Source organism: Carcharodon carcharias, chromosome 9 (genome assembly GCF_017639515.1).
Source record: "Carcharodon carcharias isolate sCarCar2 chromosome 9, sCarCar2.pri, whole genome shotgun sequence".
Classification (NCBI taxonomy): Eukaryota; Metazoa; Chordata; class Chondrichthyes; order Lamniformes; family Lamnidae; genus Carcharodon; species Carcharodon carcharias.
Window position 1 is genome coordinate 6186204 of NC_054475.1, and position 17671 is coordinate 6203874.

General features: G+C 43.6%; 1 protein-coding gene across 2 annotated transcripts in view; it reads left to right on the top strand.

Annotated features, from left to right (window-relative positions):
* LOC121281810 (S-adenosylhomocysteine hydrolase-like protein 1) overlaps positions 1–17671 on the top strand; it is a 105990-nt gene that overhangs the window by 32766 nt on the left and 55553 nt on the right. The window contains exon 1 of one of the 2 annotated variants that reach the window (XM_041194822.1): positions 15844–15865. The exons of the other annotated variant lie outside the window; for it this stretch is intronic. Within the exon in view, the coding sequence (XP_041050756.1) occupies positions 15863–15865 (3 nt within the window). The 5' untranslated portion in view covers positions 15844–15862. Of the gene's footprint in view, positions 1–15843; positions 15866–17671 lie in introns of those variants that run through there. 2 annotated transcript variants of the gene reach the window in all.

Below are 17671 nucleotides of genomic sequence, written 5' to 3' on the forward strand. Positions count from 1 at the left end.
ATTACAAGTCCAGCGACAATACCACACTATCGCCTCCCCAGATCGCCTCCCCTGAGATTGATCTATGGCTCAACAGAGTAGAGTACTTCAAACCTGAGTCAGCAATGCAAATAGGGTGGGTGGGAGAGGAGGGCATCATTGAATAATTGAAATAAAAACAGAGTGTCCCTGAAGAAGAGTCACATGGACTCTAGATGTTTACTCTGTTTCTCTCTCCACAAATGCTGTCAGACTTGCTGAGTTTTTCCAGCATTTTTTTGTTTTTATTTCAGATTTCCAGCATCCGCAGTATTTTGCTTTTATCATTGAATAACCGCTGACTTCTCCCCTTGTTTATAGGTGCTTATGATATTGAATTATTTACATTTAAATAGTAATTTTCTGCCTATAAGTGGACCCAGATTGCAATCTTCTCATCTTGATCACATAGGCTTATATCATCTTGCTTTAAAGCTGAGATGAATTTAGATGGGAGGAGGCTCATGTGGAACGTGGCTGAGTGCAGGGGCATTGAATGGTACCTGCTTTATAATATCTTCAACGACAGGATGGAAGAACCAATTTATTGCAGTTATCACGAAGATCAAATGGAAGGTAAAAATCCTCGTCGGTGTCAAAGATTGGCTACCTATTTAATATAAGAGAATGTAACCTTTTGTAAATAGTTTTTGACCTAATGTAATTATAGGAAATGTACTGCTTTTTGTTTCAGTAATATTTAAAGAGAGATGTGGATTATATTTTTGGGAAGCCTGTTTGATTCGGTCAATTTGTAACTTCCCAGTCATCAGAATTTATGCGAGTCCAGCAGGGGATGCTGGATCAATCTAATACTGCAGCTTGTTTCAGAGCAGGAGAAGTGAGCTTGTGTTTAGAAATCGATATTTAAAGAGTGAATGAGTTATGATATTGAAATGTTTAGTGAGAAGTCATTTTTCATGCCTTTTGAAACCTAAGTAGATGGATTGTAGTCTTCTCATCTTGATCACGTAGGTTTATATAATCTTACTTTAAAACTGGGATGAATTTAGGTGGGAGAGGCTCATATGGAGCCTGGCATAAACTATTTGACCAAATAGTATATTTCCATTTTACAAAATTTTATGGAAGTGTAGGTTACACCACTCCTTGTCCTACACGTGATCCTCACCCATCTCCTAGGATTGTGACTTGTGTACTTTTTGAATCTTCTTGCCTTAATTTTGAATCAACAGCAGAGTAATCAAATGTGTGTATATTCGTCCAATATAAAAGGACCTCGATAAAATGGGAAAATGGACTGATAACTGGCAGATGTAATTTAATGTAAAAGAATAATAAGCAGCAGCATTATAAACAGGACAAGATTGGGATTGGTTCAGCAATCTATCAGCACAGTGTCCAACACCAGTAAAAGAAAACAAATAGGACCATGAGCTTGTACAGCAAGAAAAGTGCATAAATCTCGGCACATGTTGGAGTTTGTGCAGAATGCGAATTTGGGGACATTTAAAGGGCCATGTGCAATTTTTGATCAGCTCAGTGTGGACAAAAACATCCATTTATTGGAGAGAGAGTGCATTGACGACAACTAAACAGATAGCTGGGATTAGGCACCTCAGTATTGAGAGAGGATGTAGAAGTTGGTAATGTTTGCACTGGAGAATAGTAGACTGAAGGTGACTTAACTAAAACCTTCAGGATCCTAAATGTTATGGACAAGATAAATATCATCATGCTTAATTTAGTCAAATGTTACCACAGCAGGGTTGTCACATTTTTGGGATTTTTATACGAAATGTTTTCTCGGCGGCTGCTCCTATAAGAAAACCTAATGTCTCCTGCAATCCAGATTGTAACTTTTTCTGCCCAGTGTCTGTGTAGAGTATGGTAAGACCCAGGGATCTTGCAACACTTATTCCTTGCAGCAGCTACTGAACTGTACCCCATGCTCTCTTCAAATGGTTTAATTTAAATGAAATAGGTAATTGAAAAATGTTCAATATGAAAAATGAATCATACACCTCATTATTCTTCGTGACGATACAAAATAATAATTATACCACCCACTCACACTTCTAAATATAGATTTTTAAACGCAAGCTCACTTGTGCTCTGAAACAGGCTGCAGTATCTGATTGATCTAGCAGCCCTGCTGGACCCGCATAAATTCTGATGCCTGTGAGGTTACAAATTGACTGAGAATCAAATGGGCTTCCCATCTCTCTTTAAATAATTCTGAAACAAAAAGCAGTAGATTTCCTATAATTACATAGGGCAGAACTTTTAGCTTGGTGTGCAGGCGCACGCCTGACCCGCTCGAGTGTTAAATCGCGTTGATGTCGGCCGAGTGTGCTGCCGTTGATGCGTGCACTCGCGATGTTTTGCCAGGTGGGCGCATGATAGAGGTGGAGTGGGCCCGCCATTAATTAAGTGGCCAGTTAAGGCCCTTGAGACACCAATTGTCTCCGACTTTATGTAGCCTGTGCGGTTTTTAGGCCAACACATGGGCAAGGCGGGCAGGCCACAATTAGCAAAATCTCATCCATGGGTGGGATAAGAGGGGTCATTGTCCTTGTCAATGCGATTAGTGAGGAGTTTAGGATTTCACTTGCTTTTGGTTGCTTCTGTGAACAGGCTAGCTCCATCTTGCTTCAGAGCTGCTTTCAGAAAATTGTGAAGCTTCAGTTCAGGACTCATTGTTTTCCAGGCCCCCGGAGAATTCACACCACGGGGGCCCTTCCAGGTATCAGACTGCCTTCCCTTACCCGGGTAATGGGGATTGTGGCCTCCACTGGAAGTGGCACCTCTGAGGAGGAAGAGAGGGCCAGAAGGGGGAGAAGGTCACGTATCGCAGTGCCGCTTCCAGGCAAGGGACCTAAGGGAGGAGAGGCGCAGACACAAGGGGCATAGGGCCAACAGGAAGTCCAAGGCGGAAGGGGCTGCAGAAGATCTATCCTGCTGCCAGGGTTCACAGGCGGTGAAGCAGCTACATCAATGGGCAGCAGTTCCCCCCCCTGTTGGGAAGGTTGTGCGGGAGCGGGCGGGTTCCCGATCGGCGCCCTTGGTTAGGGGGCGCGCCGCCATTTTACGTAGGCGGGCCAATTAAGGCTGTGTGCTCCCTGTGCGGTCAGGTGGGATTCCCTGAGCAGGTCTGTGTGCTCTTTTGCGCATGCTGCCTCAGGGAGATCGGTTGAAGGTTTGAAATTTTATTAAAGGTAAGAAAAATTTTTCCTGTCATGTCCCCTCATGTGACACTGTAACATGAGCTGGGACATGTCCATTACTTTTATTTAAAAATTTTCTGAAAATTTTAAATCCCTCGTGAAACCTCATCCCGCCCGTGGATGAGGTTTCATGCTTTTTCGGAAGGCTGCCTGGGCTCTTCACTTGCCCGGCAACCTTAAGGTTGGACGGGCAGGCCCATTAATCACTTCAATTACTTTTTTAATGGCCTTAATAGGCCGTTGACAGGCCCTCGAGCCCGCTGAACTGAAAATCTAAATGATGTGGGGTGACGTCGGGACTCATGCAAAACGTCACCCTGCGTCATTTTATGAGTTGACAAGCGGGCCCTGCCCCCGCTCGCCGACTGGAAAATGCTGCCCAATATGTCTGAGGTGTAATGCTGAAAGAAACTCTGTCTCTCCAGGGAAACCGTGACCTCCATCTCTTAGAGGATTGGCTCTGAGATCAGCTCCGACTGCGTGGGTGGACACTCCATGCCAGTGTTGCTGAAGGTCACGGTGGCCCTCAATGGCTATGCCTCCGGCTCTTTCCAGGGGACAGTGGGGGATCTTTGTGGAGTCTCCCAATCAGCTGTCCACAGTTGCATCAAACTGGTGACAGAAGCTCTGTTCAGGCATGCATTGACTTTCATTCATTACTGTATGGACGAGGCCAGCCAGGCAGAGCGAGCCAGAGGCTTCGCAGTGATTGCTGGGTTCACCCGCTTCCAGGGTGCAATCGACTGCACATATGTCCATCAAGGCGCCAGCGGGTGAGCCGGTTATCTTCGTCAACAGGAAGGGATTCCACCCCATGATAGTGTGTGACCGTAGGATGCAGATTCTGCAACTGTGTGCCAGGTAGTCTGGAAGCTCCCATGATGCTTACATCCTGAGGCACTCCTAGGTGCTAAGACTCTTCAGTGCTCCAGTCCAACTGGATGGATGGCTGCTGAGTGACAAGGGCTTTACCCTCAAAAGGTGGCTCATGACCACTCTCCGTCATCCAAGAATAGAGGCTGAGGAGCCATGTCCCTACAAGGGCAGTGGTAGATGGAACCATAGGTCTTCTCAAGATGTGCTTCCGATGCCTGGACATTTCAGGGGGCGCACTCCAATACACCCCAGATCGTGTGTTACTGATAGTGGTTGCATGCTGCGCTCTCCACAATCTGACACTGGAAAGGGGGGACACAGTGTGGTAGAAGATCTGGACACAGCTGCACAGATAACAGATGATTTCAGTAGTCAGTTCGAGGAAGAGTACAGTGAGGAGCACGCTGAGGGGATAGATGCTGACCTGGGTAACCTCCAGGGAGGCAGGGATGCCTGGAATGCTTTGATTAAATGCTCCATCAGCTAGCCTACCAAATAAGAACCACCACCACATGCTAGGGCTGCAGGCTCGATACTCGATCCCTGTCAGGACCAGGTCAAGAACATACACTCTGTGCCTTTGCAATAAAGTTTTAGGAGACATAAGTCCATCATAACATCATGGCCTACCCTGCACTTGTAGAACAAATGAAGCATACAGAGACCAATTGCACAAAATAACGTCTCATTTATTTGTGAATGTGAAACATTGCTGAAATTAACATTAACCGGTGTTTTCAATCATACCATTAAAAAATGTAATGAAAAGCAGGGGAACCTGTGATAAGGCCATGTTGTGCTTAAGGATCTTTTAAGTTTTCACTTGCAGGTGCTACATCTAGATGCTCCCCACTGGCTGGCACCAGCATTGGAGACAGCCTGCTCACTGTGCTGTCTCGTTGGCCTTGATGATCTTGGCGGGTGTCCTCTGGCCCGTGGAGCCTGTGCTGGCCCAGCCTGGGAGGGAGTGGCCAGTGGCATGGCTGGCATCTCCCCAGTCACCACAGCCTCATCAGATGCCATGGTCCCTGGCAGAGGGGCAGAGGAGCTGCTGCCGTCATCCAGAGTGCCCTGAGAGGAGCTCACAGAGACGACAGGCAGTTCGTACACCAATGTGACGTCGCATTGGACCTCCCTGCTCATCATTGATGGACGGGCACGTAGCTGGGATACTGGGTTCCCCAATCCATCTCCCACATTGACACTGACCAGCTGAGGTCATTGCCGGTGTGAGGGCTTGCAGGTCTGAGTGCATCCCCAGGAACCCCTGATTGAGTCGCTGGAGGAGACTCCCCATGAGAGTTGCCATTATCTCCATGGAAGAGGCATTGTGTTCAGCCATGAGGGTCAGTGCTGTGCTTATGCTCCACAGGGACTCCTCCACAATGGAAACCATGGCACGCATTCCCTCATGTATCTCCGCTAGATCCTCCTGCACACCCTGCTGGACATCCAGCATCTGCTGTCTCATGGACGACTCCAGAAGCGCATCATCAACCATCGACTGAGCATGGCCCTGGTTCCCAGCAGTCCTCACACTGCTGGCGCCCTGGGCACACTCTGCCACCACCTGCACCTCAGGTGAGTGTGAACTGCCCTCAGCAATTTGCACCGATAGACTATATGGCGATGTTATGCCCATCGAGTTGCTGGTATCTGCGCTGGTGCCTGCTTGACAGAGAAGGTGTTATCCAGGTGCGTGATGAGCATGGGGTCCTCAGGGGTCGGGGTGGGCCTTCAGGCTCCTCATGACGACTGCCTGCTGGTGAGCCTGAAAGGGAGAAGAAGGACATGTCAATAGTTTGTCATGACACTATCACTCCGCATGCCTGGCACGCTGATGAGACAGAGATATGCATCATGGTGCTCTTGTCTTTCGATTATCAATGGGGATTCCAGGTTTGAGGCTCTCATCAACATAGAGGCTACACTGGAATGGTAGCAATAACCGACATTCTCACTTCAGTGCACTGCATTCTTACCTTCCTCTGGCACTCCAACCTCACCGCGGCCGCTTGACCGAGGTGCGTGGAACCTCTCCAGCTCCAGGGCCTCCTGCTCGTAGCATGTGAGGATGAGGAGGTGTGGGGGTCCCCCGCCAGTCCGCAACCTCTCAACATTGTTAAGGGATGTTTTTACCTGAAAGGGCAGTGGAGCATTGATTAGTCCACCCTCTACCTGCAGTGCCATTGCAGCCTGGCCAGCCCCACCTGAGGAATAAGTCTTGAACCATAACCTACTGTTTCACAATTGAACAAAGAATTCTCCCTTTCTTGCTTTTCATCCTAGCACAATGACCATTATTTGCGCGCAAGAAATTATAAGACCTTATTGAAACATATAAGATTGTCAGGGGGCTTGACAAGGTAGATGTTGAGAGGCTGATTCCCCTTACAGGCGAGTCTAGGACCAGAAGGTATAACTTCCAGAGTGAGGGGTTGCCCATTTAAGATAGAGATGAGGAATTTCTTTTCTGAGGGTTGTTAATCTGTAGAATTCTTTACCACAGAGGGCTATAAGTGTATTCAAGGCTGAGATAGACAGATTTTTAATCAGTCAGGGAGTTAAGGGTTATAGGGAAAATGCAAGAAAGTGGAGTTGAGGATTATCAGATTAGCCATGAACTCATTGAATGGCGGAGCAGACTCGGTGGTCTGAATGGACTACTACTGCTTCTGTGTCGTTTGGTCTTAAATGACAGCAGCTTATTCAAACAGAATGGGAAACAGCAGAGTTACACTTGATTTTGTGCTTATCTTGATGTTTGTGGACTCCTACTTTCCCATAGAGGTCAATAAGTTGTAATCGGAAGTGGGAGTGCACTGGTGGTGCCCTCATTTTGGAGTTACGATGTCGTGCACCACTAGACCAGAACTAAATAAATTCTTGCATTGTTTTGAGAATCCAGATTGCTTACATGAAGGTCAGTTATTAATGCAGTCCCAGCCACTGTCAACTGGCTACTCTGTAAATCCTGTGATGAACTGAGAGATGTTTGAATTAGTCACTTGCAAGCAGCAAGTATTTCATTTCTGTGGTGGTTCTAAACTGTAGGTTTGTACCTTTTAGTTCCCAGTACTGTGCCTATCTTTTCTGGACTTGAGACTCTTGAAAGGAAAGAACTGCAATGAAAATCTCTTGATTTCTGTTCAGTGTCTCTTTTTGTGTTTCCACACAAAAGTTGGTGCTTCACACGTATTGAGTGTGGGAGGAAGTCATAAAAGCAGTTTCATGTTCCATTCTATAAATAGTGTTTCACTCCTGCATATTCTACCAACCCTGCTTATAAATTTCTTGGCAACAGGAGCAGCAGTTCACCTTTATAGGTCACAGTATTTGTAAATTGTAGCATAATGCTAAATTTCATATCTGGTACAAAGGCAAAGGAAGCACGTCTGTTCGTACAAAGTCTTGATGTCCTTTGTGGTACACACTTCATTTTAATCTTGCTTAATATCCTTGTTCTTTCTTGAGTGTGCTTGCTGTGTTTAACAATGAGAACCAGTGGGGACAGAATATTTACTAGCATGGTTTTAACACAGTTTTTTAACCTACCTTTTCATATGCCTCTTTTATAAAAACAGCCCACATTCAATTGGACATGCAGCTTATATTTTCTTGTGAAATGGATTTTATTTTCTATTTATTTTCACTTTTTACTTTAAAATCAGTGTTACTCTCATTTTTGCATTCCCATTTTTGTAATTCTTGTATTACATCATGGACTGCTTATTGTGACACTGAGTAAATGCTGAGTTGTTCAAATCCCAGAGGGGAAACTTGAAACAATCATCATAACCAGTTTTTGCAATTTGTATGTTTCGAGATGCAGGCTTTGAATTCAGTTATAACAAGACTACTGAGCCTCAAGAGGTTTTTATAAAACTAAATTAAGCATTTATTAATTAAAAGCTTGTAAGGACATACATTTATCTACAAATTACTACTATAATAATTTCTAAAAAATCACCTAATTAATCTGACTCCCAGTTACACCTCCGTTAAGGCAACAGTAAAAAGCACATATTTAAACAGACCCCAGGCAAAACACACTCTGGACAGTCAAATTCAGAATGAGTTTCTTTCAGCTCTGGGTCCTTGCAGACAGCTGCTGAAGGCTTTAGATCTTAGAATCCCTTCTCCTTTACCAACATTCTCACAGGGCTTAGCTGAGTCATGACCCTGGAGCCACAAGGCACTCAGTCCAAGCAGCCAGGGCTCACCTCCTTAGCCACATGCTGCCTCATTGACATTTGCCACTCACTCACACTCTAACACCTCTGAGGTCCATGGGAGGTGAGCAGCTCTTAACTGTTCTGGAAAGTGACCCATGCCAACACGGTACTCACCCTTCCCGATTGCAGGAGATCATTGAAGCTCTTCTGGCACTACACCCATGTGCACCTCACCATGACATGGTTGCTGACCCTGGATGCCACTTCCTCCCAGGCCTTTTTGGTGAGGTGGCCTCCTCCTCCTGTCTCTGGGGACAAGAATTTCTCTCTCTGCTGCCACCTCCTCCAGGAGGGCAGTGAGGCACTCATCCGCCGACCTGCCCTCCCGCCTGTCGTGTCCACCCGCAATGGTTTCCATTGACCAGACCTCAGCATCCTTCCAGGGTGGCAGCCCTCCAGGGGCTGCCGAGGCCGCATTTGAATTGGCCATCGGGTGGCCATTGGACCCGGCTGACATCATGCCCATGCCCCCGCCCCTGCCAGCCCCTTCTCACTCATTCACAAGCCGGTATGAAGCAGGAATCATTCAATGCCTCTGCACTCAGCTAGGATTAACGTATGAAAACACATTTTGTTCCACAGAAGACGCCGCTGCATTGCATATTAATTGAATGTCATCTGCCATGACATAATGTGCATTTGCTATGTCTGCAGAGAACAGCTCACAACTTAGTGTGATTAATCCTTTGCATAATGTTTCTAGTGACTGATTTGAGTCTTATTATCTAACGCAGACAAGGAAAACATGCTGCCTTGTCAAACAGGCATAAGCTCAAACGTAGAAAAGGGAGGGTTGAAAAGGAGCTTAAAAATATAGATTCAAAGCCAGAATCCAGGGGACAAACTTGGTACCAGGTGGCAGTCTGATTTGGAGAAGCTATGGAGTGTGGAGTGTGGGAAATGGTGACCCTTTCAGACAATGCAGAAGCTTATTCTTTGGCTAACTGTGTGCAGTACTAGACTGGGGATGCCTGTTGTTGATTCTAGGTGCCTCAAATGGGCAAGTCTTTAGTTTTGTGGCATTAACAGCCTCACCCAAGCATATATTTTTTTAAAGCAGTGGAGTGAGGTGATTGGCATCAAGACTTAATTGCATGTGGAAACCTTATTATTTTCTTTACATATGGAATTCGGAACAGATAAGTGATTCACATTTGCTCACTTTCCCTGTGATGAAGTGCTGAATCAGTCTTATTCAGGTCTTGCCTTTGTTGGCTTGACATTTTGTATGATAACATTGCTGGGCGGAGGAAATGTTTCTCAATAGTGGTGAGGCCTCATAATGATACGGTTGTAAGCTAAATTGCTACTACAGATTCTGGTAAACTAAAGGATCTGGTTATTTTTCTGCAGTGTTAGCCCCTATTGTTCAACTATTACTTTGTCCTTTTTCTCTACTTCGCCCTTCTTTGGATTCTAAGTTAAATTTGCTAAGATAATTGACCAGATTTCCACAGTTTCACAAAGATTGGTCTTCAGGCTCTTACTATATTTTCCCCCTCTCTGAAGCAAATGGAACTCAAGTGAGGAGAGCATGCACACCCATGTATCGCCTACAATATGTAGTTTGCAAGCTGATGTAATTTGTCTTTTGCCTTATCTGAAGGGAAGGTATTCTAAAGTAGATTTTCTTTTTACCTCTATTGTTTGTGCGGTGCGCATTTTTTGCAGTTTAAAAAAAGATGTACCTTTTTGAGGAGACTGATTCAGGGTCAGCATCACCTATTTTGCCAGTATTTGAAGGAATGGATGTCCTCTCACTACCACCCCCATTTTGCCTCTGCTGTACACGTAGATTTCCTCCTTTTTGTACCATTGCCTGTGGCTTCCAGGAAGACTGATTGCAGAAGCCAAGTAAATCTTAGCTTGAAAAATGAATGGAGTAACATTTGAGTAGTATCTGTTAAATGCAATGTGGTGTATAAATCCAAATCATACAAGATAAGTTACTTTATATGGTAGTATGAGTGGGATGTGGTTGTATTGGCGACAAGAGCAGTGCCAAACTTGTGTGAATGTTGTTGGTAATCCTATTTCTGTGCCATTTTATATTGGCCTCTTGCGTGTACCCCTGCTATCTGTCTCTTTAGTGTGATGCTTTCCTGTCTTTACTGCTTCTGAACTGACATTACAATGCGATGGCACCTAGCAGCTGATGCCTTTATGCCATCATAAGGTTGATATTCGCCATTGGGAATCTTGGCTTATTTTGTACGTGTTTGTTTCGCATGGTGGAAGGATCAATTAGTTTGAGTTTTTTCTTGAATAAACTGTGTTTGTCCTTTAAACTTAGTTTTACTTTTTTCCTTCCTTACTGCTTTGCTCTCACTCAAATGGCCTTGTGTTCCAGTTCATGCTTTGTCACTTAATCTAACCTAACCCGTGGGTGAGTCCAGAACTAGGGGGCACTATTTTAAAATTAGGGGTCACTCTTTGAGGATGGAGATGAGGAGAAATTTTTTCTCTGAGGGTTATGCGACTTTGGAATTCTCTGCCTCAGAAGGTGGTGGGGGCAGGGGTCATTGAATATTCTTAAAGTAGAGGTAGATAAATTCTTGTTAGGCGAGGCAATCAAAGATTATCGGGGTTAGATGGGAATGTGGAAATCGAAACACAAGATGATCAGCCACGATCTTATTGAATGGCGGGGCAGGCTTGAGGAGCCGAATGGTCTACTCCTGTTGTGTATTTCTTATGCTCTTAACCAGCAAAGTTACCCCAGTTTTTTTTTAAATTGGTAACTGCCAGGGAATTCAACCTTTTATGGAGTTATTCTGGGTGTGTCTACTCTGCAATAATTGTATTTTAACTTTTTAGCGTCTTCAGTAAACGAGAGAGTGAATGCCAATCTTTCAATCTAACAGCCCTGGAAAATTTGAAGGTTTACTGGCTTTCATGTTTTTCTGCTTTAGACATAGACCTTTGGTTAGGATACGTGAGATACCATGGTATTTCAACATTTCTGAAGGACTGTCTTATGAGGATCTTCTGAAGAAATGTTTCCAAAATCTCTAGCTATACATTCTTAGTGATTGGTTGCAAATTGACTGCCATGTGCATGTTTGGATTCTGTAAACTTTGTGTTAGACTCCATTCAATACAGATTTTTATTTCTGTGCTTGGATGTGCATCTCACTCACAGAGATCTTTGCATTTTGTGTGTCGGAAATTTTCAGTACAATTTGCATTTTTTAGGAGCCGTATGCTTGTGTTGGTGTGGTGGGGGCTTGATGGGGTCATGATGTTAACTCTGTGTATAAAAAGATCACCTTTGTTCTTTGATAAAGCTAAAAGTTAATATACTTCCTGGGAACTACAAGTCTGTTTTAAAAATTGCTTAAAGTGGGTATGTGGTTAGACCACAAGTTAACTGTATCTGATGGTCACTGAGCCTCCAGGGATCAGCCATTCTGGTACATAGTAGAGGAATTACCAAAGACACTTTTGCTGAAATGTTCAACTTTTTTGCGTTTCTTGTGAGTGTATTCCTGGAGGAGTGGGGGGGTGGGAACTATCCCATCATGATTTTCTGGAATAGGTTCGTGGGGAGCCTTACTGGCTGTAAGGATTCAGCCCATTGTCTCATTTTAGTGGAATTTGGTATGGCATTGTGGTCGATTCATGGTTTAGAAATAATTCACTTTTCCAAACAGTAATTATTTCAGTGACGGTCTTTGAGGCTGATTTAAGAATTCTCTCATAGTGTCGAATAAAATTTGTTTTCTGAAAACAGCAACTTGTCCCCTAAAGGGTCTTCTCTGAGGGACTGAATCAGCTGCCTGCCTTAGCAGCTCACTGCTGCTGTTACAGCAGTGCAGAATAAAAGTATCAAATTGAAAAGGGATCACCGTGCATAACCGTAAACGCAAACCGTGCAATAGCTGGCAGAAAGAAATACTTTTAAAGTCAGCTGGAAGATTTAATTATTAATCGTGTTGCATCTACTTGAATCCAAGCTGCTGCTCACTTTAAACATACTCCTCCTGAGGGGTGGATTGAAGTCTGAGCTTGATAGATTTCTTTGTAAATAATGGTGACCTTCAAAGTTTTTGGTTGGCTCCGATACATACAAATCTTTTAATAGGCTCCATTTGACCTTTTCCTGTTTGCTCTGAAGACTCATGAGTGCCTTGGAATGCCCTACTTTGCCTGCTAAGGGCAGATTTCTACTGTCAAATTTAACACTGCATTGTGGTTTAAGGAGGGTGGTTACTGTCAAGTTAGGGGAAAGAACAGAGCAGAGCATTCATGCACACCATTTTGTAAACTTTTGGTGATGGTGCTATGTTTTGACACAAATGATGTACTTGTGTTGCATGTGTGTTACTGAATAATAGAAGGTGTTTGTACCAGGTTTTTAGGGCATTGATGCCCTTTGATAGATACAAGAGTGTGATGCTGGTGCTGATGTGTGGGTATTTTTTGCCTATAACTAATATTTAAGGCAGATCATCATCGCCCTCGGAAATGCCCTTGTCCTGTTATGTATTTTTGGTTTGGAAGCTTGGGTGAACCCTAATAAAAGTGGTTGATAATTGTTTAATTGATACATTAAGAAGAGAACCTTTGCTTTATAATGGGCCATAAATGGACATTGAGAGCTTAAGAATTTTGAATGTCAGAAGCTTTCAAGAAATTTCACAATCATTTAATTTGAAGGGTGCTTTGTGAATGCCTCTGGAAGGTTATGGGAAATTAGATCAGATGACTAAATCTTTAACAGTGAAGTTTACTCAAAGCTGTGGGTGGGGGTTAGACTAATTCAATCCTTAGGAAATGAGTTGGCTGTGAAACACAAAATTATCAAAAAAAAAAGCTCACAGATTTATTCTCCAGGATACCAAAGGAAGAAGAATGTCCCAGAAGAACATTAAGGTACAGATTCAATTTTCTTTCAGATTTTTACTTTGCAGTAAATGTTTTAAGACACCAGAGAGGATCTTGAGTGGCATCTTATCACTTAATTTACAAGCTGACTGCATTCTCTTGACTTGAAAATCCACCAGAGAGATTCACTTTACATCTGTGCAGTTAAAAGTATGTACAACTGCTGAGATCCAGAATGGAAAAGTCCCAGTGCATTTTGAAGAGAAGCGTATGTTACATCTTATTTAAATGTTTTTAGATTGACATATCCTCATTCTTCAGAATCATCACGCATGTTTTTAGATAAAAAGTTTAATCTGATTAGATGGTGAAATCACTTCCCAGTGTGGCATTGAGCTTTCCAGATTGGAAAGGTCCCACCTTCAGATCCCAGTCTTTGGTGGGTGAGCTGATCTTGGCTTGGCTTGCCTTGGCTGGTGGTAGTGGTGCTATTCGGCTATAGTGTTTGAGGAGGACAAAATCAGCCAAGCTTCCACCATCCAGCAACAGCTCTTCCTGATAAATGCTAGGTGAAGACAAGACAGTTCAGTTGTAATTACCCGTGTCTGTTAATGCTCATTGCTCAGCATGAAGTCTTGGATGAGGTACAATGAGAGGGCAGTGCCTGGGGCTCTATTGTCCAGGGATGAGGAGAGAAAATATAGAACAGAAAAAAATATTTTTGTTTTGTCCTTTAATTCAGCTGCACTCTGCAGACCATCTAAACTAATTGATTAAGTGTATAGTACTCAATGTTGTATGGGTTCTTTGGCTGGAGAAAATTACAAAATAGGGACTGGCAAGGCTATGGAGAGATTGGAAAACAAGGATGAGAGTTTGAAAGTAGATGTGGTGCGTTATTGTGATCCAATGAATGTTAGCAAGCACAGGTATGATAAATGATTGGTGTGAGCTGGGGTACGAGCAGCAGAGTTTTGGTTGAGCTTAGGTTTATGCAGGATGGAAGGTGGGAGGCTCAGCCAGGGGATCATTGGAATAGTGAAGTCTAGAGGTAACAAAGCCGTGGATGAGTGTTTCAGCAGCAGATAAGCTGAGACAGTGGCAAAGCCTGGTAATTTTGAAGGTGGATGTAGGAAGCCTTAACGATGAAGTGGATATGTGGCTGGAAGCTCATCTTTGGTCAGCTATGATGCCAAGGTAGCAAACAGTCTAGTTCAGCCTCAATCTATTGGCAGGGAGGGGGATGGAGTTGGTCGCTAGGAACCGCAGATTCAGTATCACCAAATCTCCGATCACAAACGTTTCTAAGGTGTGAGCAGTAGGAGTGTTCCAGCCATGAGAAGCCCATGTTAATCTTTCATTCCTAAAATCAACTAAGTGAAAATGTTCTGACTCCTGTCACTAATTTATGCAGTACAATGTCAGAACCAAATGGTAACTTCTCCATTCAGTCAGAAATTCAACGTGGGCAGATAGTATGGTTTTCTGATGGCGGACAATGACAAGATCTGAAGAAGGGCGAAGTGTGATCTGTAATCTTTAGAGCTGTGAGGAAATACAGTTGTACTAAAAGTGTAAAGTAGTGACAAGTATGAAAGTAACTTTTCCAGCCTGCTGCTTAGCACCGCTAAACCTGGTACGTGTATGCAGTTTCCTGCGCAGGAACACAGGATGGGTGGACTCAGAATAGCCATGAGTCATGCTTTTGGGATTATATCACAGGTTGCTTACATAATTTCAGTTTTCATGCACTTTTTAAAAAAAACTTTGTGAGAAAGTATGCACTGAGAAGTTTCTGGATCCTTTTCCTGGGAAGGAAATACAAAAATAAGAAACGATATCTGGGTTGGGCCATAATCTTGGCCACCAGATTTAACTTTAAAGGTGGACAATATTTTTTGAAATTGCAACTTAGGGTCCAGTAGAGCACAACACTGATTTTATCTTGTGTGTTTCTTTGAAAACACTTTCTCCAAGCAGAGCTATGGGCAGTAAAAACCATGTTTGCACAACTTTTATGATTGGCTTTGTGAGATAGGCAATCCTAGTTGGTTGCATAGGTACCTTGTATCAGTATTTCAAAACAGTTGCTGAAAGCCCTGGGTATTTTGGTTGGGGGAGTTGTAGTCACAGTTTTGGGGAGTATCCAGGCAGGGTATGAGGAAATGTATTGCAAGTTTGTTGTGCTTGTAGAGTCATCTTGTTTGGCCCAGTTCCAGTGTGATGTCTGAAGAGACGTTCTACTCGAAATGGCCACTTAAAAATCAAAATAGCACAGCACAGAAGGAGGCAAGGCAGCCCTTTGAGTGTGAGTCAGCTGTTAGGAAGAGTAATCCAGCTGGTCCCATTTCCCCCTCTTTTCCCCAATTCCTTTAATATTTTTTTCCAGTTGCCCTAAGCTCAGTGAGGTAAAAGTACTAGTGTCATTATTTAATCTGGTGTGTATGTGTGCACACTTGATATATTGAGATAGTATGTGTGTGGCTTTTGAAAGTTCTGCAGATTTTTAAAAAAATTTGTTCTTGAGATATGGGCGTCGCTGGTAAGACCAGTATTTATTGCCCGCCCCTTATTGCTCTCGAAGGTAGTGGTGAGCTAGCTTCTTAAATCGCTGCAGTCCATGTGGTGTAGGGGATATTCCCACAGTGCTGTTAGGAAAGGAGTTCCAGATTATTGACCCAGTGACGGTGAAGGAACGTCGATATAGTGCAAGTCAGGATGGTGAGTGACTTGGAGGGGGATCTTGCATGCATTTGCTACCCTTGTTCTTCTCGGTGGTAGAGGTTGTCGGTTTGGAAGGTGTTGTCAAAAGAGCCTTGGTGAGTTGCTGCAGTGCATCTTGTAGATGGTACACAGAAAAGCATGTTCTTTGTGACTAGCAGCTGCCCCATATGAAGCCTGCCAAATCTTAACTATGTTAAGTCATACTGAGAGTTCATCAAGATTAATGGTATTTCAACATTATCCACAATAAAACTAATAAGTTGAAGGGTGAATGCTGATTGGAACCTTTTAAATAATAAAGGATTGAGTATTGCTGTCTTAGGACAGGGGTGGGAAAAGTATTTTCCATTTTGATCAAGCATTGTGGTCGGTTATAGTTGTGTGGATTCTGTGATATTAGTTTGACCAAATCAGTATGATGCTGCTGTTGCTGCTGCTGCTTGTAGCTACTCCTACCAGATCATCTGTCATGATATGTAACATAGAAACTAGGAGCAGGAGTAGGCCATTTGGCCCTTCGATCCTGCTCCACCATTCAATATGATCATGGCTGATCCTCTATTTCAATGTCATTTTCCCGCTTTCTCTCCATACCTCTTGCCACTAATATCCAAAAAATTATCAATTTCTTTCTTGAATATGCTCAGTGATCCACCCTCCACAGCCTTCTGTGGTAATGAATTCCATGGGTTGACCACCCTCTGAGTGAAGAAATCTTTCCTCATCTCAGTCCTAAATGGTCTGCCCCGTATCCTGAGATTGTGGCCCCTGGTTCTAGACTCCCCAGCCAGGGGAAACACCCTCCCTGCATCTAGTCTGTCTATCCCTGTTAGAATTTTATACGTTTCAATCAGATCCCCCCACCCCCCCCTCAATCGTCTAAACTCTAATGAATGCAGGCCCAGTCGAACCAATCTCTCCTCATACAACAGTCCTGCCATCCCTGGCATCAGCCTAGTGAACCTTCGCTGCGCTCCCTCTATGGCAAGTATATCCTTTCTTAGGTAGGGAGACCAAAACTGCATGCACTACTTCAGGTGTTGCCTCACCAAGGCTTTGTATAACTGCAGTAAGACATCCCTACTTCTGAACTCAAATCCTCTTGCTTTGAAGGTCACATACCATTTGCCTTCCTAATTGCTTGCTGCACCTGCCTGTTTACTTTAATTGACTGGTGTACAAGGACACCCAGGTCTCTTTGTACATCCACATTTGCCAATATATCACTGTTTAAATAATACTCCGACTGCCTGCTTTCACACAGAAGCATACAACTTCACATTTATCCATGTTATACTGCATCTGCCATGTGTTTGCCCACACACACAACTTGTCCAATTGCCCTGAAGCTTCCTTGCATCCTCCTCACAACCCCGCCCAGTTTTGTGTCGTCAGCAGACTTGGAACCACATGTCCGTCTTGCGCCATGCCTACACGTTCACTGTAGCTGGTCTGCAATTACACCTAGGTTGACCCCTCTTTCTGCTGCCCTCCACTTTGTCCTCTAGAAGAGATCTCTGAAGCCTTCCAGCTCTGATCAAATGACTGAAGTACTGACATTGTCTTTTCTGGATTTGTAGTGTTCTTTTTGTTCTTGCAATTTCACACACCTTTTCATTGGCCTTATGGTCTGCATATGGAATTTTTAGCATATGTCTTAGAATCATTATGGTGCAACTTTTTAAATTTTCCAAATGCAGTTTTGAAATACAGTTATTCATTTGGATCATTTCCACAAAAACTCCTGTAGCATTGTGTTACGTAGCATGAAAAATAGAGTAACTCCTAGATTTGTGTGAGAGT